This window comes from Passer montanus, unplaced genomic scaffold (assembly GCF_014805655.1).
Source record: "Passer montanus isolate IOZ18808 unplaced genomic scaffold, ASM1480565v1 scaffold55, whole genome shotgun sequence".
Classification (NCBI taxonomy): Eukaryota; Metazoa; Chordata; class Aves; order Passeriformes; family Passeridae; genus Passer; species Passer montanus.
Window position 1 is genome coordinate 5,112,232 of NW_024370485.1, and position 23,122 is coordinate 5,135,353.

Consider the following 23,122-nt stretch of genomic DNA (forward strand, 5'->3'; position numbering starts at 1 on the left):
AGGGCAGGACCCGGGCTGCTCCCCTCTTTGGTGGGACTAGGGCTTGCACCGGACATGCAAAACCACCAGGACAGTTGTCACTGTCATCTTGACAGACTGCTGCACCCCTGGCACCCAGCAAGAGCAGGACTCTGATTTAATCTACTTAAGTGAAGCTGCGCAGAGGTGAACACACGCCAGGAAAATTTTTCACTTCCCCTGGCAGTCAAGGGCACCCTTTATGTTCCCTGTGCTGCCAGCCCCAACCCTAGGTCCCTCCTGCCTCCTGCTGCATTCCCACCCCTGTGCCAGTCCTTACTTGCAGCAGGTCTGTCCCGCATTCCTACACATGGATGTCTCTTGAGGCACCTCCTCAAATGTGAGAAGAGCTGTGTAAGTGGGTTTCACACTGGGGCATGGAAGTCAGCCAGGGCAGTAGCAGATGTCCTGCTGTCCCTCTCCTGCATGTTCAGGTAGCCCAGGCATCATGTATTCTGCGCCAGCTGGGGGGAATGCAACAGCACTTCAGAGCATAAAAACAACAAAAACCTCCAAGCTACAAATGTCATCTTGCTCCTTACAAAGAGAAGGCGACAGAATTTTTGTGCTTTCCACATTTAAGATAAAGGAAGGGGCTACAGGAAGAAAACGTGTGACTTTTTTTTTAATGGTAATAGAGTGAAGCTTCCCTTACCTCTCCTGCTTTGCAATAGCCACTTTCTGGTGCATTCTGTGAAAGAGATGTTAAATTTCATGCTCCCAGACTTCAATCAATATCGGGCTTCCAAAGATCAAGAAGCCAGCATAGGAGATGTTTCTTCTGAATGCTGCAGGATTCTTTCTGTCTTTTTCAAGCCTTGTGGCATGGTGCTGACTCCTGCCAGGAACGGGGTACTGCACTAGGCAGACTTGCCTTGAGCCAGCTGGACACTTTTGCTGATGCTAAAATGAAGGTGTAGTGATGTAATTACAGAAAAACTTCTGTTTTCAAGTTCAAGTCAGAGAAGCTAAGGCTGCAACCTCAGGGCAGTGTGTTCACGGTCTCAGGAAGAAACCTTGCAGAAATCCAGCTTTACACACAGGCCCAGTGAGCTAGAGGAACCAAACAAGCATCCTCACCAAAGCTGGTGGCTGGGTATCACCCCATCACCTTGACACTCCATAGTTAGTTGCCTTTGACAGACCTGAGCCTTTGCAGGAGCCAGCCAGTAAAACTGTCTGGCACATGGATTAGCTTCTGTGCTAACACTCCCCCAGCAAACCAGAGGGATGGGGCTACTGGTTCCTGAAATTCTGTGCCTTGATATTGCTGTGACCACAAAGTGGAAGCCAGGATTTCAAAAGGTCTGTGTGTTATCTTTGCAGAGAAGGCAGCCCCAGCTGTAATCTGTGCCTTAAGAACAGTCAGTGGGGAAGAGACACTGAACCAGGGCTCTCACTTGAAAGTGTATTGTTCCAGAAAACTGGCCATAGTGGAGAATGCCAGAGTGATTCCACCCTATGCAAATTTCCTATTTCTGCTACAAGTGACCATCTGCCTTCTCTGGCTATGCACTTGGGGATGGCTTCTTTTCTGAAGAGAGTATATGATTCATCTTAAGTTTGGTAAAATTTGTATATCTGTGTTGGTTTAAGTTTTCAAGCTGTCTTTGAAAGAAATAATTCTTACTTTAAAATGAAGAAAGCATAAAACCAATGCATTCCTTGTACTTCAAAGATCCCGAAAGCAGACACAAGGTGTTCCTCAGCTCTTGGCACAGATTTGCAAGTCAACCACAGCAGGACTGGGCCCAGGAAGGTTTCTCACTGGCAAAAACCTTGTGGAGCATGCAAACAGTGCCTGCCCATGCCAAGGACAGGCGGCACCTGGGTGTGCCGAGTTTTTCTGCCAGCTCCACCAACATGGAAACCCTACAGGAAACTCTCGCCCACTGAATGGAGAATGGAGAAAATTAGTAAGTTTTCTGAAAATCTTTCCAGACCTGTATCTGGTGCAGGCTCTCTCGAGCCCCTGCCCGCCGTCCGTGCAGGTGCACACACGAGCCCCGCGGGGCCGGTGCTCCGCCTGGCCTCGGCCCAGCCCCGCGGGGCTCAGCCCGGGGCTCGGCCGCGCTGAGGCGCCTTCCAGCGGCCTGGGCGAGCCGCGGCGGATCCCCCGTGCGCTCGGCGCACAAAGCAGCGCCCGCAGCAGCGATCCCCGCCGCCCCCGCCCCTCCTGCGGCCCCGGCCCGCCCGGCGGCGAGGCGGCGGCGGCGGCGGCGGCCATGGAGGAGCCGGTCCGGGCGGCTCCGTCTCCGGAGGTAACGGCGGCGAGGAAGCAGCAGGGGGTGAAACGGCATCACCACAAGCACAACCTGAAGCATCGCTACGAGCTGCAGGAGACCTTGGGCAAAGGCACCTATGGCAAAGTCAAGCGGGCCATCGAGAGGTTCTCTGGCAGAGTGGTAAGGCAACAGAGCGGCTTCTCTCTGCCTCTTTCTCTTATATATTCTCTTTTATATACAGGTATATGTAAGATCATATTCCACCGCCGATTTCGGAGCAGAGCCGGCCGGGTGCATCCCCTTAGGAGCCCCGTCCTGTGTACGGGGCTGGCGGGCGGTGCCGAGGCGGGACCCGCTCTGCATCCCACCCGTGCCTGCGGTCCGCGGCTTTGTTCAGCGTGCCAGCCCTGCAGAGAGACTTGTATCTGACAGGGGTGGCAGAGGCACTGCAGTAGTGCATTGGTACATTTTGGAGGGATGTGCTATTATTGGAAAATTTGGATGACTTTTTTTTTTTTTCTTTGTTTTTTTTTTTTACATGCGTGTCCACTATGAATAGTTTTCTGCCCAGTGGAAATTCACGTTTTGGACAAACCTGTCACATCCTCTGGCTAACCAGCACAGCTCACAAAGTACTGTCAGAAAGGAAAACGTTTGCTTCTCTGGTTAAAAGTGCTGTGATTCGCTCATACTTTTGTGAGCTGAACTTTGCTGACACCTAAAAAAATTGCAGGGACTGCAGCCCACCCCCTTGGTTTTTATGATGCATTTCACTGCTCAGTGGTGTCGGCTGGCTTGAGACTTCAAGCAGCCCGGGGATTGTTCAGCAATAACTCAGCTTCAGCATTTCCTCACTGGTTCAGTGCTCCAGCCGGCTGCAGAAATGCAACTGAAGCCATGTTCACGTTAGTCAGAATTATTGTCATTTTTCCTTCCCAGAAATACGTAACTATCCACAGAGGGCAGGGGAATGAGAGGCAGGCATTGTTGTGTTAAAGAAATAGGGGGTTTTCTACAGAGGTTTTTTTCTTTGTCCTAAAGTGCACTGTATGAGTTTTCACTAGACTTCATCTAAAAGTGAGGCATTTCCCTGGTGATGTTACATTTACGTTTCCGTTTCTGTTGCTGGGGAGCTCACCATGCACCCACAGGCAGAAGGATCTGTAAAACAGAAAATGAAATTTCAGATGCTATGACTTTAATAAGGAACACTTTGCAGCTCAATGTCTTTGTGTCGAGAGTGAAAATGAATGTTCCAGCCAAGCTGTAGAGTCATATCTTATATGCTTTCAGTTTATTAGCTCATTTGGAGGCTGGCTAAAGAGAAACCAGAGATGGACATCTCTGCACATGCTCACTCTAAGGCCATGATTTTTAAAGTTTGCTGTCTTGGCTGTTTTACAACTTCAGGCTAACAAAAGCTTCAGGGCTATATTATATGCTAACTATTATTTTTAAAGTAGATTAGTTTTGAGTTGCGTTATAAAATATAGTAAATAAGCAAATAGGTTGAAAATATCTCTTTTCAAGGAGTTGAGAAATTAACAAAAAAGGGGGGCAGTAATGTACCATGAGATTTGGCTTTGGAAAGAGCTCTCACAGAGGAAAGAATGTGGAGTAGATAGATGTGTGTCTCATCTAACTTAACAAAACATAAAAATATACTAGGTCTTTCCATATTTTGCTAACTGTCAAGCCCTTCAGCTGCACAGTTAAAGGATACTGTGATGTTATGGTCTGAACTAAATTTATATGGCTAATGGCATGTTGAAATGGAGAGAGTGAAAATTAGAATACCTACAGAATCTTAAATGCAATAAAAATGTAACATTCGCTGTATCAGCTGGTATGTAGAAGCTGAACAAGTCCTTACCAGGGTGTGTTTTTTACTGGAGTAATGCAAGCCTTGGCGTGTGGCACTTCGTAATTATTAACTAGTCTGCAGGCGAGCTCTGGTGTAACGTGTCTGTTTGAACTGTAACATCTGTGAGTGTATGTAAAATATCCACAGTTTGTCTGCTTGCAGAATAAAAGCTAGTCGTCAGGAATCCAGCCAGGTCTTGGTGAATGGAAAATGCTTCTTGTTTTCTGACAGTTCCCTTGTCTGGCTGTTACAGTGAACACTGATTCCTTTCCATGGGTGAGATAAGAGAACTGATGGGAGATGACTGATCAGAGAGGGGCAGTTTTTCTTTGTTTTTTCCACCCCTCTTTCTCTTCCCTTTCCTCTTCTCAGTTATTATTAGGGGCAGTGTTTGCCCTGTCCATGAGCAGGTTGGACCAGATGCTGCCGTGTCCAGCAGGGGATGCACAGAGCAGGGGATGTGGCTGACACTGTCCATTGCACCACGTCCAATGCCAATCCTATTGCAACTGGCAGCAAGAGTCCTAAGGTGCTCTTGTCCAGGTTTGCTTCCTACTCTGTTACTCTGGTTTAGCTGATCATCGCTTTCTTTACTCAGTGGTAAGCAGGTGTTTGAAGCTGAATGGTAACAGATTGCAAAGCTGGACCTTGTGTTCCCATTCATCAGTCTTGTTCAAGCAATTCTCCTCTTTAGCCTTTCCACTTCTCTTGTCTGTCAAGAATTTCTTTAGCTGTATGGAATTTAATAAAGAGGTTTGCGTGATTAGCCAGGCTTTTAATGTGAAGCACAAACTCTGGGTTTGTTGTCATCTGTATAAACAGAGCTCAGAAATGAAATAAACTAGCAGGTTTGGGTAAATAAAGTAAAACCAAGGTGAGAAGACAGTTCAACACAAAGTACAGATGTGCTTTAATCCTATGCCATTGGAAATCAATAGCAGGATTTCTGTTGACTTAAATGAAAGTAGTATTTGGCATGTGTTAGCAGGTTACGGGTTTATTCGAGTTGTTATTCCTCTTAACTTTAACTTTTTGGTCTTGTAATGCAGAGGGACATGATCATAAAGTTTCCTGCCATAAAGCTCCAGGGTAGATTGTATGATACATTTGGTTAGTTATTGGAAACAACTTAGATGAATTTGTGCGTTAATTACCACAGTGACTACAGACAGTATTGCATGCTGCGTGGAGCAGTTAAAATATTGCCCAGTATATGATGTATGAGGTGCCTAATTTTGCCAGCAAGGTTTCTTCATTAGTGCTGTCTCAGTATACAGAGTTGTAACTTACGACATTTTAAATTAAGGCACCTGTTAGCAAGTGTAAGGATGAAGAGATGATATCTCAAGCCTGTGAAGTAACACTCATGTTGATGTTTCTGTGGGTGTTTTTTCCACTTGTCATCTTGCACATGTTAAACCAAAGAACGGAACTTTTGTTTGTGTTGTGTATTCAATGTTTGTTAGCCAAGAAATCCACAGTTATACTTATTTCAGCCTTATTTAAGGTGTGTATTGACCACCTCTGCCTGATTCTGTGCATGGTGCATGAAGATGGTAAATGCTGCTGGATTCTTCTTTGGGTAAATGATTCTACTGGAGTAAACAGTCATTAGAATGCGAATTTAGATTACTGATAGGTTTTTTCTGTTTGCCGTTTGCAAAAGCCAGGAAGTTTGTCTCCCTTTCTCTCCCTAGGCTGCACTTGGGAGGTGATGGGGAGTAGCTGCAGGAGCCTGCCTCCCCTCCTCCTTCATCTCCCTCTTTCTGCCTGAGCCACGACATCGTTTCTTCCTCCTCACCAGCAGGTGGAGGAAGCACTATTCTCCTCCAGCCGTTCTTCCAGAAAGTTAATTATTTTGGGAATTGATGACAAGCAGCAGCCCAACATGAAAACAGGCACATGGTGCATATTTGGACAGGCATGTTATGTGTGGTGGCTGCTGTGTGTTATTTATCTCTTTTGCATAATAAGTGCAGGTAGAAGGATGTTGCCAAATGAAATTGGTTTCTGGATCAAAATCCTGTAAAAAACCCTCAAAATTTAAAGCAACCAATTTTTTTGTTATGTGTGGTGGCTGCTGTGTGTTATCTCTTTTGCATAATAAGTGCAGGTAGAAGGATGTTGCCAAATGAAATTGGTTTCTGGATCAAAATCCTGTAAAAAACCCTCAAAATTTAAAGCAACCAATTTTTTTATTTATTACTGCAGTGCAAATTTTTGCTTTGAAACAGGTCTGCTTCTTGATGAGTTTGAAGGGTTGCACAGGGTCTTTGAAACCGGGAAAGGAACAGATTACATGAAAGGAGAGCTTTTGCTTTACTGATTGTATTTCTCCATATCACAACAAAACGTGAATATCAATAATGATATCTCTGTCATGGCAGTAATTAAGGCCTTGTTTGCCACACAGCCATTTTTTTGGAGTGTGGTTTTTAAGGGTTCCTTGTAACAGGATGTGCTTGTGGGTCACTGAGGACAATGAAAGCCAGGTGAAACATTTGTTCTCTCACCTGTGCTACCAATATAACAGAAAATGTGAGTATCCCTCTGATACATGTGATTTTTTTTAATCCTTAATAATATATTTCCATTTTCTTCCCCAAAAATTTCTTCAGTTAGTGCTTGGTTCACTGCTTCACGTTGATTTTTATCTTCATTGCTTGGTGTGCATCTTCTGCAGGATAATGTCCAAATCTGACACAGAATCTGTTTATTTCTTTTAAGGTTCTTTGTTGCTCTTACTAAGACATCTTCCTTTGTGGCAGACACGGGAATAAGTATCTACACAATGCTGATGTGATGCAAAGTGTCTGTACAGTACTTCGCTTAGCAGGTTCCTGATTTGTGAAGGTGGCTTCCACAGCTCTAATAATACATTTCAATTGTATAACAATGGCTTGTATTACTACCCCATTTTATACATGAGAAATGAAAAACTTGCCACTTAAAGCCAAAATCAGCAGAAGTTTCAGCTAGTTTTGAGTGCACAACCAAGTATCTGATTTGTCCAGACATGTAGACTATGTAACATCAGGATCTCGTGGATGACACCCTCCTCTTGCAGAGCTCAGCCTGTCCTGCCTCCTGGCCTCTCTCTTTACCCGGGTCTTTTGTCCCTGTGTGACATCCAGCTTCGGTCTCCATTCCTGGCCCTTTTGTACTCGGCTGGCTCCCGCTTTGTTGTGCGTGCCAGCGCGGTGACCCGCGCGGGGCGTGCGGCTTTGCTCCCTGCTCCCGGGCTGGCAGCTGCCAGCAGGGTCTGTGCAGCCTGTGGTGGCTGCTGCGGGCACCTCTCCTGCCACGCTACCCTCACGTGGGGCCTGAGCTTCTTCAGGGCAAAAGGGATTCTTGCAAAACATATGACCTAAATATTACGCGTGTATGTATGTCTGTATGTATGTATTTAATTATTTATTTAAGATGTTCAAACCGAGTTCCTTTAGGGACTTGTAATGTGACTAAATCTGGACAGTGTTTTCATGGTGCTGAAGGCATGTTAGTGAAACTCAGGTCATCCTCTGCATGCATGGAAATTCTAGATCTGGAATGAATAGAAGTTGGAAAGAGTATATGGGCTTGAAAATAGTTTTGCTGTTAATTTGTTATTTGTTCCACTCTTAACTATTAGATGTGTTCCAAGACTGTGATTTAAAAAAAAGCAGCAAATGGAAAGAAACCCACTGGAATTATTCTAATGTAATTCACAGTGAATATTGTGGGCTTTATTACCATAGGAGTTACTACCTGGTTGTATCAAATTGCTGCAGTCTTCATATAAACACTTGGATAACTGAAATGCCAAAGAAGACCTTAACACTAAGGGGCGCAGACAGAAATAACTGATTACAGCATGAAGGTCATCAGGAGAAAGACACTAGAACAGATTACTGGTTTTCTGCACTGAGAATTTCTGTGGGAGAAGCAGATTTGTTCAGGGAAGTATGGGTCAATGGTATGAAAGTCTGAATTAATGACTAGCCAGTAAGGGGTCATCTGAATATATTTGTTTGTCAAGTCTTTTATTAAATTAAAGAACAGCATGTTCTTTGAGCTTTGAGTAAAGATCAAGCGAAATTCTCTCAATGATGTTGCACTTCCTTACAGGTGAAACAATTACAAGTTTCCAAGAGACTGTTGCCTTATTTTTTTTCTCCTGCATTGGATTGAGCAATTTGGGGCAGATAATTAACTTTCCTGTGTCTCAGTTTATTCCTTTCTGGAAGGGTTAATATGGGAAAGTGAGACTAATGAACAGGGCTTGATGCATACATAGCATGATTCCCTCTACATGTGAAATTTCACAACAGAATTTGAGCCAATGCTTTTAATGCAGCTTTCAGCTAAAAACACTATAAATTGCCTAAGTGTTTTTACAAATGGTTTCACAGCACCATGTGCTAGAGAACACAAGAGAATGGAAATTGCTTGTACAAAGTCTTCCATTAGATATTGCTAAAATGTACTGCATTTTTTAGTGGCATGTATTCTAAAAATTATTACTAATTTTTAGGAACCACAGTGTGGATTTGCCATGTGGAGGCAGTTATTGTATATATTGTAGTTCAGGGTCATACATATTGAATAAAACCATGTGGAATGTGCCGTTCTTGTGAACAATTGTTTATTCTTTACAGAACTGTAATTGTAGTTAGTCTGTGTTTTGTCTGGTAAATAAGTAACTAGAGAGTCTCTGCTGGAGTGAGGAATTGGGAGGAGGCACACCGTGGCCACAACAGTCCCAAGGAAGAATGACAAATGTGTGGGTTGAAAACTAGCTCTGGATATATCAGCTCTGAACGCCAGCAGGTGAACATGTGTAGAGCCATAATTATCCAAATGTAGAGCCTATGGGACAAGTTTCCAAAAGCTACGTACCAGGCATTTGGAAACTGGCTGATGACCTTTGGTTTGACATGGGCATCTGCCTGGTTCTAGTCTCTCTCCTGTACACACTAATGTACTACATGAACTATCATGTATCTACATGAACTGGGATGCTGATGTCAAAGCACCTCCTCTTGCTGTGCAGGACACTGTTCTCCTTACTGTTGTCTTGTATGTTTTCCTCTAAAAAGCAGGGCCAAACAAAGTTTTCTGCTACAGCTCTGAAAGATTCTCTGAAGCCAGAGGTGCAGGTTTGCCTCCAGGCTTGGGGTGGGATAGGAGCTCACAGCACGGATAGCAAAAGCCACTGGTGGCTCCTCAGAGTGCTGGCCAGAGCCTCAGCAGCTCCTGACCCTGGGTTAGGCTGGAGCCTGCAGCCAGTGCCCGTCTTGGGGTTTGCACGCCACCAGTGATGGGCACGTTGGCATGGGAATCTCTGACCTACAAGAGCATGTCCTTCTTGCCTCCTCCATAAGTCAGAATTTGTCCCTAAATTGCCCAGGTGTGCACCAGACACTTTATAGAAAAACCTCGTGTCATTAGCACTGATGGGTCGATTTACTTAGGATAGTTGATATGTCACAGGAAATGTCTCAGATGAAAAGGTCTCCAACTAAATATGTAAATGATATTTGTCAGTGTTCCCCTCAAATATCTTCCAGCAGATGTGAGTACCATGTGTGTCCATTTAATAAACTAAACTCAAAATAATTTTCACTTTGCTAGATATATGGGGAATAGCTGGGGGAGGAACTACAAAGGGCGGGGAGCGAACTACAAAGCAAGGTAAAATCCACATATGTGTGTTGTTATATTTGATGACCAATTCATTAAAGCCATAAGTGTATCCAGGCTTTCAATAGTGTTCTCCTGCTGTTGCTTCCTGTACTCCCTGGCTACAAAATCAGTCTCTATGGCTCTCATTTGTCTTACCCACATGAAAGACTTCAAGCATCTGCAAGTTATGATTTGAGAAGTATCTACTTTTAAACAGAATATATTTTATCACCGTGTCTTCACAGGCAGCATAGTATGTTGTATAAATTAGGGGATCCTAGACCTTTGAATGCTCAAAGGCTGGGTGAGGTGCTCTGTGTGTGTACTGTGTCTGGCCATACCCCTCAAACATCCTGGACGCACACCAAAAATGCCAGATGTTCAGTAGACATGGAGGCCCTCCTGTAACCTTTGCTGTGTGCTGCAAGGCATGGAGGGGACAAGGTTGTAACCACCCCTTGATCTTCCATGGTTCTTGTACTCTTATTTGAGCTCTGTAATTTCTCTGTTTTCAACTACAAACCATGGGTCAATCCTCGATTCAGTCTGTTAAACTATTGCATGATATAAGCTCATTGTTTCCCTCAGCTCTCCAAAGACGGATGGAACTTCCTTAGCTCTGATGGTTTATGAACTATCAGTCCTTAAAGCTGCCATTGGTCCATGATGTGATGGAAGTCCTGGGTCTTGCTCAAGTATGGACTTTTCCAGGCTCTATCCTTACCAATGGAGGAGACAATAAAATACTTTAATGGGTGGTTCCTTTCACTTGAAAAAAATCCAGTCACAGAGCAGTTGTGGGACAAGGGGCTGGCATGGCTGGCCTGTGCGAAACCATCCTGGCCAGTTGTAGGTGAATACGAAAATCCCAAAATAAATGCAGTTCTTGTTTTTTATAAGTATTAAGAAAACTGCAGCTGAGATTGCTGAGTTTAACATGCTCCTAATGTAACTGTTAATTTCTGGATTCCTCCTCAGCCTTCCCTTCTCACTGTCAGCCTTTCCCACTTCACCTCACCACCCCTTCAGCATGGTGCCTGAGAGCCCTGGGAAGCAGCCTGGTGAAGGGGAGGGTCTGCTGCACCTTCCTGGGGAATGTTGGTGATCCCAGGGCCCCTCAGCAGCTCTGGCGCAGTGGCCACATGTGGGACGACTTAAGGCTGGAGCAGTGTCTTTGTTCTGAGGTCTGGCGGCTTGAGGGACTTGCAATTATCTTAATGTCTGGCTGGGCTGTGGAGCTGAGTCAGCGTGTTTGGCCTTGAGCAGCACAGCTTCAGAATAAAGACACTAGTTAAGGGACATTAGGCTTTAAAACATAATGATTTATTGTTCCTGTGAAAAGATACCAAAATCTTTTCAGGGACTAAAATTAGGTATTCCTTGGTAGATCAGAAAAATTGGGGTCCTGCTGTTGATGGAGATCTCAAAGCTTTCATATCATGTTTCCTGTACACAATAAGCCATTTGATCTCTGATGGTATTTCTAATCTCTATTAAATGCCTGATGTTGGAAAATATCTCCTTTTATTTGAGGTACAAGCGTTACTTTAAAAATGAATGCGAATATTTTTTAAATCACAAAATACAGCAATAAGGGTTGGGTAGAAATACTTTTTTGAGCTGTGTGGTAACTAAGCAAATGTTTATTTTTGTTAAATGGTGCTTTGTTGTTGACACAAAAAGGTTGAGTCCTTTGCACAGAAGTCTGACGGGAAGAAAGCAAAGCATTTGTTAAAGAAATAGCTTCCAAGGCACGTGTTCAGAGCTGTCACTTATTTGCATATTTTTGCCACTCCGAACAAATCAAACATTATGGCTTCCCCAGCACAGTGCAGCTCAGGAAGGAGGAGCGAGGGTGCCTGGAGATGCCTGGGGATGGCTGGTGCAGTGGATTCCACAGGGCAGAGCTGAGGGCTGTTGTTTTGGTGTGAGGAAATAAAGTAGCCTTTGGGAGGAGAAGAGGGGAGAGTGCAGCCTTCCCATCTGGTATGTACTCTAACGCCATGTGGCCTGGAATCTGGAAAATTCCTGTAAATACCTGCTGGAGGCAATGCAGGCTTAGCTGACTTGTGTAGGGGTGTAACTGAGAGATGTTCACATTGCCCTCTTGGGAAGATACCTTTTTAATCAGGACTATACATGAGCAATAGCATCCTTCATTCTACTTCCTTTGTCATGTTTTTATTCTCTTCAGGGCACTAAAAGGAGGTGAGACAATTACATGATGATCTGTGGGTTTAAGCTCCAATTCTTGTAGGAGCCAGTTGTTACAGCCATGCTTTGGGCTTCCAGGAGGGTGAGTGGTTTCCCTGAGGTTCATCCAGAAAGTCTGTGGTGCAGCGACAGGGAGAGAGCTGAGGTGGAACACAGCTCCAGCACTGTGCTCAGCCCATTCCTTTTGTGGGTATAACCATCTCAGGAAAATTGCTCTTAAAATGAATGTCCTCTTCCATGGCTTCAGTCACACTTTGAAGGGACGGTGCCAATTTTTCAAAAGCCCACCATCTCTTGTGCCTTGGAGACAGCTCATCACTCTTGAGCACCACCTGATACAACTTGGTTGCCATTGTGTCAGCCCAGCCTGGGAGGAATGAGGGCCTTTAGGCTGGACTGTGCAGTGCTTTTGCATCCAGGGCAGAGACTAACCATCCTTTTCAACTGCAGGTTTTTTTTCTGTGTACACTTTGAGAGTTTTGTACCAGTGTTTCAGTAAAACAAAGTATTCCTCCATTCTGTCTGGCATTTTATTATGTAAATTTCGTCTAAGGGAACCTGTGATAGGCCTCGTTTTGGGTTATGCATTGCTCACAAGGAATTCATCAGGGAGAAGGATTTCGTGCTGTACTTCAACCTCCTTCAAGCCCTTCTTGGATGAAAACTCTGCAACTGTGAATGTAACTGGTTATCATTATTGGATGTCATTACTCACTCACTCTGAGCATAAACCAAAAAAATTGCATCCCCTGTGATGTACGTGGGTAAAATGCTGCTCTCAGTTGTGTTAACACTTGTAAGCTGAAGAGTAGAGTTCGGCCCTTTGTTTCAATTGAAATATTTGTTTAACACAGGCAAGGACTAAACAATACACTTGAAAGCGATTTGTGTTATTGTCTGTAGACCAGAGCTTGTATTTTATGAACTGGCTGATCATAAAGACAGCATAAATCATGTAAAGCATTCTCATTTGCCTTTTCTTTCTTTCTCTTTTTTTCTTTTTGCAGATGGGGCTGGTAGAGTAGAGTTGCAGTCAAATGTCTGCTCCAGGATATTTTAGTTGAACTGTGCGAGTCCATTAAACAAATGTAATGGATTTTTGGAAAGAAGAACTGCATGTTTCAAACCAAATGTTTTACATAGAGAACATCTGGTTAGTTCTGGATGTTTGTATGTAGAGCACATCAGACAGCAGCCGTAGTGAGTTCATCTGGGAGGTTGCCTGGGATGTAGTTGTAGGATATGACAGTTCAGTTGTTATGGGGAATAATTCCTATGAAGTATTGCCATAAACTGAATGTTTGGCACAAAGAGCTGTATCTTTGTTTTACTGCACACCCAAGTTATTCTTCTTATCTGCCCAGCAAAACTCTAGATGCTGTTTAAATAACCCAGTAAAAACTGGCACCTCAGAGCTGTATTAAAGCATGCCCAAGGAGGGGAAATGAAGCTTGCTTTGTGTTCAGGGAAGCACTATGGATTTCTGCCATGGGCAGTGCAGCACGAGCGAGCAATGAATGCAATATGTGCAAATGGTTTGTGGGGTTGAGTTGGAAACGATCAGTGTTCCACTGGTGTTGTGTGGTGTTGCTTTGAGCAATGTGAATATGCAAAACTGGTGAAATGCAAGTAATTAGACTTACATTAGAATTTAGTAGGACTACTGGAAGAACTTTAACCTGGGTAAATTAATAAGTCTGCTTTTTATTTCACAGCATCGGAAATAATATATTTCCAGGAAATGTAGAAAAATGTCTTATTTGGGAGTTGGTTCTTGAATTATTTCTGCAGTTTAACTGAGGAATGTGTGGTTCAAATGAGATTAAAGTTGTAATTTCCAGAGTAGCAATGCAGCTTCCCCTTTCAGGATTGTTTAACTAAAAAGTTAAACAAAGTGGGTTAGGCAGTCTCTTGGTCCGGTCCCTTGTGGACAGCAATCACATTATGCAGCACTGCTTTAATAGTCCTGCTTGGTCTGACATGATTTGTGGTATTTGCTGAGATGAGTTTCTGGACCGAGCAGCATGAAAGGGAATTGCTCCTCACTCTGAGGAAGGGGGTATATCCAAGTGTGTGCGAAGGTCACTGGCAGGATGAAGTGGGAAGCCTGGGCTGCTGTTGTTACACTACCTAACAGCTTAGCTTCTGGCAAGGGGATCCCAGAAACATGAGTTATAACTCTTGCTTGTTCAACTGACTCCAGCCAAAACACATGCCAAAAAAGGTGTTTGTGCATGTTGAAGAAGGGGGCAATAGTCCTGCAGCTCGCAGGGTCTGGGGGAGTTCCTAGGCAAAAGCTTTCCATCCTGAAAAATAATTGCATTGTGCTTTTTCCCCTCCAAGGTTAAGTCTCCTCATAACTGCTTAGAACAACTGCCTGCAGTTGTGAACTGCTCTTCTAGCAGGGAAAGCTGGAATTATGCATTTAAGGGTGCAGAATTGCTGGATCGCCAGCCACTTAATTGTAGGAAAGTGTAATTCATTCCTCAGCCTCTCACATCCATTCCAAGCCCAACTGGCTGCAGGAAGCAAGAGTGTCCCTGTTCCTGTTTTACTCTCTCTCCTGAGCCATTAGGGTGCCCCTGGTAATTTATTTTCAATAAATAGAACAGAACAACAGGAGGTTCCTCTACCTTCAGGGGTGTAAACATTTCTCAGAAATCAGAGACGGATGGGGAAGAAATCTTAGCAAACTTCTTTCCTCCCGCTGTAGTAATTCCACCACATTCCATCATAAATTCTAAGACGATCCCTTCCCAGAAGGGACCATTAAATAGGTAATGTCCAGGCAGAACAATGTAATACTGAAGCAGTGTGTTAACAAAAACAAATTTAATATTGCAAAGCGATGTGTAAGCCCTAGAGCAAAATAATATGGGTGAGGCTTTGTTTTCCAAGAGTATTTTTCCAGATAGGATATGGGTTTATGGTTTGTTAGATTCCCACCAGGAAGTGGCGTTTATATTTTGATCCACCTTAGATCAGTTTAGGAAAGTATACTAGATACAGGTGCTTCTGATAGTTCCATGTCATTAACCCTTCCAACTCTGCTGTTTAAACACATCTGTGCACCCTCCATCCTATAATTCTGTGGCCCACCATCTTTGCACAATGAATCCTTGCTCATCAATGTAAATCAAAAATACTAAAGTCTCTAAATTCAGCTTTAAAAATCTCTTCACACTTAAAAATTCCGTTCTGTTAATTAGGAATTTCAGGTGGTCAAACAGTATGGTTTTGGGTTTTAATGAGTGTTGTGGTGCATGCAAGTACAGACATTTCTTTTGAAAAAGACTCTTCCCAGGCTTTTTCCTTGTGCTTTTAATTCTTATGGTGAAACAGCACTTCCCTTTTTTCTCTGAAGGACTGTAGGACCGGAGAGCAGAATCAAAAGATCCCCACAATACCAGCTGACTTCACATTTGTGGTGGAAGAGGCATTGTAAAGATGTGCAAAACTTTCAGTGGTTCTGAGGTTTCTCTGAACTCACAGAAGCTTCAGTGAAAGAGAGAGAATAATCCAAGCTGCATTTATTTATCCACGACTTTCTCAAGCAGAACGTACCAATGAATGAAAATGTGCTGTGAGATGGCTTCTTGGGGAAAAAAAAACCAACTACTTCTAAGAGTTCAAACAATGTCTAACCCTCTTCCTTGCTTAATGTGAATTACAGCCTTGCACTGATGTAGTACCTTTCGCCTAAACCTGTAAAATCACTTTAGAGACTCTCGTAACTGCTGAGGTTACCATTATTTAGCAGCACATTGTAACAGTTTGCAGCAGTTGCTTAGAGGGTGTGAATAACCCATTTCCAATTTAAATTATTGGAGGAATTACAGGAGACCGTGTAATTTTCAGACTGGAACTAGATCCAGGCACCACGGCTTTATACCTGTCTTCTTAAGAAAGTCATAAAGGGCTTTTTTTATAACGACATAGCCAAGATCTTGGTTTTATGTTTCATCCCCAAATTGATGCCTTGAACAGTGTGCACTCCTACTTTGGAGGATTACTTCAGTGTGGTTCACTGCTTACTCACAATGAAAAAACAACATTGAATTAAAGTCCCTCTCTGCTGCCTCAGGTTAGCATTTTGCATTACATCAGCAGCTGTGGTAGCTGTGAGATCAAGCCCCAAAATTACTGTGAAATCTATCTTCCAGGTTTTGGAGAGTGAATCTGTAATACCCATGTAACATTGAGAACAGTGAACTTGGGGCTTGTGAATTCTTTCAGTCCTCTTTATCCCGACTTGCCAGTAATTTAATTAGTTCTAAAGAGTCTACACACAGACTTGCAGAATTTAAAAGCCTGACTGACACAGGATTCTCTTTCAGTGACTTTTCCTCTTTTTGCTTATGTGCTGGATGGAGCTATGCTGTATTTGGAAGTCGATCAATAATGATTGCACAATTCTAACCTCATTTAAACTATGATATAAACAGACATGATAGAAATGGATGCTACCAGTTTTTTTCCTACTTAAAAGTGAAGTCAGCTTTTTTTTTTCCTGTTTTTTTTCCCCCTCCTTTTCCCCCCTTTTTGCTTCCAACAAAATTGTAACCTGGAAGAAAAGCAATTAGACTTGTGAAATCCCAACTCAGTGTAGCATTTGGCTTTGGTAAATGTGGAAGCCAAAAATAAACATCTGCTTGGCAACTTCACTAGAAGTTAACTGTAAATGCAGTTTTCATCTTTTGAGTGAATGTGGCATTCAGTGCTGGTTAACATCTATTAAGGAGAATGATCCATAGTTGAGGCTGTAAAGCATTTTTTTTTTCTTTTTTAATTACAGTTATGAATATCCACTGCCCTGGGGAAATCCCCTACCCCAGTTTCTTTCCAGACCTAATTTCTTACATGCCAAAGCATGAACTTTTCTTGAAAGTTTGAAAGTATTTGGATGGGATATTTGTGAGTTATTAGACATTGGAAAGAAGATGGTCTTCCATCAATCTGTGCATGATATGGAGGATATGGAGTTACATTTAGAAGTGTATTAGAGAAGATGTAAGTAGTCCCACTCTTTTCTCCAGGAGGGTGAAGTCTGCACATGATAGCGACTCTCCCAGGATGCCAGACCAGCCTTGGTCTCCAGTCCTGACAGGACACAGTTGCAAACATCTTTAATAACCTGGTCATGTAAGATCTCTGCTTTTCAACAAATCTTTTGCAACCTCTGCTCCTACCACAGCAAATTTGTTGTGCTGTGGGTTAGCGAGGATTGAAGTGGATGAAGGTTTGTGGTAGCATGCTGTTGGGACAGTGGGGAGGGGTGAGAAGGGTCAACTTGAGGTATCACTACGGGAAACACATCATTATTGCTAGGGATGGTGGTTATTTGTAGGATCTTTCTTCTAGAACTGAACAGTGCTATGACTTAGGACTTCAGTAATATGGTGTAAAAATCTTTTGGGAAGGGAGAAGTTTTTTGGTATATTTCTGACACGCATGACTTGAGGCAAGGATTCTCAGTATTAAATGAAGAAAGGTCTGCCAGAGAAATTTGTCAGAGAATGCATGGTGTAAATGTGCCAGGTTTTTAGACATAGCTGAGGGTAGTGGGTACCAGACAATGAAGGGATACAAATTTCCCAGTTAGGCAGTAGTTACTCAGGAAATGTGCTCACAAATCCTGATAACAAGCACCGTATGAGGGGGTGAGGAAAGAAGTGGAGGAAGGGTGTTGTATGTTGCTCCTGGCACCCACTTTATATACGTACAGTATAAGTGTGTTCATCTGATACCTTCTACTGTTCATAAAAACTTGATTCCACAAACATCTTTCTCTGTGAATAAAGGAGGAACTAGAGAGAATATGTAATCCCCTTACTGAGTGTTCGTGAATAGTTAATTCCTCTTCTCCACTTGGTGAATCATCATTTATGATATGATAGCAGCAACTATATCCAGCAGAACCAGAAAAGGAAAATTTAACCTGAGGTAATCATACCTTCATTCTCCCAGAGACAGTGATGCATTGTACCTCAGCTTATGCAAATATAATTTTGATTTAACATTTATCACGCTGACTCGGGGCTTCTAGTGCCTTGTCACAAGGGTGAGTTTCTCTACAAGTAGTGACATCAGCTTTGGTTTTTAGAAATATAATCTGTCTGGTACATTGTGAAGAGGGGAATGAAACAGGGAGATGCTGATGTTTGCTATATGCTGTTACCATGCAGAGTGCAGCAGCTGTAAAAAATACCTTTATGTCCCACAAGCACATGGACCTGAGAGGTGCATCGAGGCACGTGCATCATTGCCCTTTATGTGTGCAGCTGCTGGCTGGCAACAACAATAACAATGTTTTGTTCTTGGTAACATCCATGACATGAACAAACGTGATGGAACAAAGTAATGAGCAGAAGCTGAGATTTAAATCAGCAAAGGCTCACTTGGGTGCAGATGGCACCGGTTACTGCTTTGAGCAACTCTCCCGATTACTGCATAGTTTGCCAGCATATCAAACAATAGAGTTGGGCTGCTGATAAATAATTAATAAGGATTCTGTTGAATGCTTGTCTCCCAGGCAGTATCACCATGGAGATGATCTGGCTTTTAGGATGTGAAAACTAACAATCTCCGAAACAATGGCATTGTGTCAACCTTACTCTTTCCCTGAAAGGGAGAGCTCTGAGAGATGTGTTAGCAGATTGCAGAACGCCAAGCACTAATTTTGCTTAGACTCACAGTGGCCTTGTTTCAACTTTTCAGTGACTGCATGAAATGTTTTCTATGACCATGCAGAAGCTTGTTCTTAGAATTACACATCCTGCATGATGCTCTTTAGTACTGTGCCTGGCCCAGGGCTGAAATCTCAAGATAACTTTTTTCAGCAAATGGACACAGCAAAGGTATAACCATGTGGTAGGAGGCTTACAAAAAGAAGTCCTCATAAGCATACCTTTTCAGAACCCTTTGGATGCTTCATTTCCCCATAATATCTGTCCATGTATCCTTCTTCCCACCTGAAAGGTCCAGAGGCCAATTAGACAGTTATTCAGCCCGCCCCCTGCCTTTCCTTTTTCTCCTTTGTGCAACCTCTGGAAGTGCCATTTCAATGCAACTGCTTTACCAGCATCCCCCTCCTTATCATTTGATTGCAGCCACCTCAGGGACCACATAATTTTGTAGCTTTGTTTCTTTTCCTCTTGCGTTGGTGATGTCTGGGCCAAGAGCCATAGGCAGAGACTCCCCTGGAAAAAACATTGTATGGTGCCAGACTTTATTCTTTCTTACTTGGCTCTGTGGAGCTGGAGAAAGAACAATGTACCTTTTCTCTCCCCACCCCCAAACATCCTCTGCTCTCCCTTTCTCTACCTCCCCTGGTTGAACAACCTATTCTTTACCTCCACACCCCGTTGGCACTTGGCACATTTCACTTCCCACCTTCGAATCTCAAAGAAAGGAAGCAGAGCTGTGAAACTGGCTGGGCTCACCCACTTCCCATTGCTGGGTGGGGATGGATTCAGTTCACAGCTTTCAGAAAGGAGATTTTTATGTGTATTTAACCTTCCCCTCCCTCTTCATCCAAATACAGTGTTTTTTAATAATTTTCTTTAAGCGGCTTTTCTGACATATTGCTCAGTGGCAACAAGCTGGTTTCCCTTTCTCAGGGAACTTTGCTCTCTGTCCTGATGTTGGTTCTTTGACTCTCCACAATAGTATTACAAGAGCCCATTGGAATTTGTTCGAGCATGGGTGATATGTACAAGTACTGGAACCAGCTTAAAAGTCACAGCCTCCCTGGGTGGAAAAAAACAGTTCATATCTCACTATGGTCCTAAAAATAGCCTTGTTAGATAATAGAGAGTGGAAGATTGTTTTCAATGGGTCTGAATGTACTGCATGCAGAAATTGCTGGGGAAGGGTCAGTGGTTTGTGGCATTTAAGTGGTCAGGCTCAGCTACAGCACTCACTGACTTAAAAATCTGTGACTCTGCAGTATGGCTAGTTCTACCTTAATTTATATTCACACAACTCAGCTGGAAACGTTCATTAGACTAGAAAGGTTCATTAGACTAAAACAAACACATGAACCAACTTCCTCAAATCAAGTGAAACAGATTTTCACTTTGATGAAAACACAGCTTTTTTTTTTGCTCGGCTGTAAATGATGATGCCAGCAGTGACTCAGCAGACATGGAGATTTGATATAGAAGTGGGCACCTACTGCCATGCCCTTTGCCAGATGTTTAGACCTGGAAATACTTTTTTGTACACAGTGAACTTGATCAGGCTCTGTAAAAATAAATTCTACCATTTTGCTCTGCTAAGCAGCCAAGAAGCTTGAAAAGGAAGAAAGACATTTCTCTCACAGATATGACTGAATGTTCAGAAACCTTTGCAACCATCATACTTTTGAAGTATTTATAGTTAAATTCCAGTTATTTGTATGAAACAAAAGCAAAGAAGCATGAAGTGTGTTGGAAAATACTTTATAATCTCTCTACACCAGTTCAGGGAGTGAATATAAATCCTTTTTCCAGTAATTTATTGCAGCCTTGAAGAAAGCAATTTATTTCTCTATGCTTCCTGCCCAGCACACTCTGCAAGCTGACTCATGGAGGGATGGGAAGCCAAAAGTTCTGTTCCCTCTTTCCTATCTGCTTCTGGAAGGCAGAGCAGCAGTGAAGCTTGGGCTGTGCTTGTGCAGAGTAGTTTGGAGGTGCCTGGCTGGGTTAGAGACTCACAGCCCGTGCCTGTACCATAGATTTTGGAGAGGGTATTCTCTTTACCTCCTTCTGAGCAGAGACTGGTACCAGTACTGGTGGAGCAGGTGGAGGTGATTTCATCCCATCTGTGATGGTCTTTCTCTGCAGAAGATTCTGGGGATGGTCTTGGTGCACACAGCCAGTAATGATCCCCAGAGGGAAACTTCACATGGCCTAGTTTTGAGCTGTGACCTTGGTGCTCATGCATGTATTTAACTTTGCATGTGTCAGCTGTCCCACAAAAGTCAATGGCCTGCTCACATGTGTGAAGTTAGGCATGTGTTAAAGTGTTTTGCTAGATTGGATACTATGTCTATAGGGGGTTTAGGTGAACTTGAACCTGTTTTGTTGGGGTGAGAGGCTTTAGATTTCAGTATTAGGAATCTAATATGTTACTCTCTCTAAATGCAAGGTCTTGGAGTGATCTGAAATTCTCATTAAGACAAGAAGCTAGGAAAAATACAAATTCCTCCACTAGTAATGTTACTAAAAATACTATAATTAAATTATCTAAGTCTTAAACCCTGTAAAATATATTGAAAAGTGTGGTAGAGGTATAAGTACAGGGTTTTGAGAGTACCAAAGGGACTAATAGCACTTTCTCTGCAGATATTGAGCTGGAATATTTGGAGTAGTTAATGTAGCTGATGTAAAAAGCGTGTTGCTTTTTCTGTACTCGTGATTCATAGGCTGTGACCCTTAATAAATTTTGATGTTGCTCCAGTGAAGCCGCTGCTTTCAGAGAAAGCAAGAAAACAGGCAAGTAAGAAAGAAAGGAGCCTTAAGAATGAACAAACAAGTTCTTTCATGAGGTATTTCTCAATTGACATTATTTCCTATTATGCTGAAGTTATTCAGGTCCATCATGCAGCAGTCCTGTAAGTGGGGTTTAGAAAAGTTGAGCCAGCACTGTCTGGTGTTAAAAGCATAAATGCTCTTTGAAAATGTATTTTCTGGAATATATTTCTGAAAGAAATACATTTCATGAGAGAAGTTATATTATTGATATTTTAGAATACCTGGGAGGGAGGCTTGTTTTACAGTCCGATACCATAACATACAGCTAGAGGTCTTATTTTGTTCACAGATATGAACAGAATGAAATACGTAATAAATAGCTGGAATGTGATTGTGATTTGTAATGTTTCCATGAAATACTGAATAAAACCCAACTGGGCTGCTTTCTTGTTTGTGTTGTTTTTTTCACATCAGTAGACTTGAGCCCAAGTATTCTTGCTGACATGGTCTGAGCAGACTGGTGTATGTGAAAGACTTGACTGGCAGAAATCTGTTTCTTAGAAGGGAAGAGCTAGAATGAATGCTGTCCTGCTCCACTAATCCTGCTCTGGGATGCCACCTCTGACAGTGACAGTCTGCTGACACCGATCACCCCCTGTTTGGCCTTTCAGACCAGGTCACCAGCAAGGCTGTGCATGGCTGGTAGCCTTTGAAGTGTGCAACCTATCCACTTGGGGATTGTGCAGGCCGCCAGGCAGATGGCATGGGGTGAAAAGTATTTTTTGAGATGCCTTTGAACCTTTCACTTTCCTGACACTCTTTTTGAGGAGAAAAATAGCAATTGAGCATGGGGAAAGGAAATCATCCTTTAATAACCAGATGGTTTGTTGAATAAGGTACTTCTGTGGTGTGTTGCGCATTTTGGGAGGAAGAGGCAGGCAGCAGTTTCTGGGGTGATACTGTCCTTGTTTCCTTACTGTCCTCATTTCCTTTAGGAGTCATGTCACCTTTCTGTTTCGATTTCCTCATCTTCTGAAAGTGGATAAATTGTGCTGTTTCACCACTTGCTTATCAAGGTTTAACTAATAAATGGCTACAGCTTATGTGCTGTGCAAATAGACAGTGTTAGTGCATGTGAGTAAACCTCTCTTCTCTGCGAGTGCTTGTACTGGTAAGGTACAAGGGGCACTGCCTCCCACGCAGCGCTCTCGCTGTGTGCCAGGATGGCAGGGGATGGGCTGACCATGGCCAGGTGGATGCTTAGAGCTGCCCTGACTCCGCTGACACCACTGGAGTAAAGACATTGCACACTTGCTAATTGTTTTTCCTTGTTTCTAAGTGCCAAGTGAGGGAAGAGAAAGTCTTGAATGTAAAAACCCAAGAGATGTGTTCAGCATGTATTCTTTCCTTATATTTGTGATGACACCTTGCCTGGATGTCACCGACAAAATCCCAAGTACTTTGGCTGGGCTGTTGCATTCTACCCCTGCAACTGGGAAATGATGCTTTCAGGAGAGCTTAAATACCATCTTTGAAATTTGGGTAAACCTTTAGGAATAGTCTTCATAAATTAAGGTGTCTTAATTTTCAGCTTGAGTTGTGAGACTGTAAACTCTCTGGTCCTGTTAAAAAATATCTTCCCAGGCAACACATCTCTTTGCATTAGAATTTTGATCCAAACA

General features: G+C 43.0%; 1 protein-coding gene across 1 annotated transcript in view; it reads left to right on the top strand.

Moving 5' to 3' along the window:
- The first annotated feature begins 1,806 nt into the window (after positions 1-1,806).
- The window catches only part of NUAK1 (NUAK family kinase 1), a 46,806-nt gene continuing 25,490 nt past the window's right edge, over positions 1,807-23,122 (top strand). The window contains exons 1-2 of the mRNA XM_039725230.1: positions 1,807-1,849; positions 1,960-2,423. Coding sequence (XP_039581164.1) covers positions 1,807-1,849; positions 1,960-2,423 — 507 coding nt within the window. The remainder of the gene's footprint in view (positions 1,850-1,959; positions 2,424-23,122) is intronic.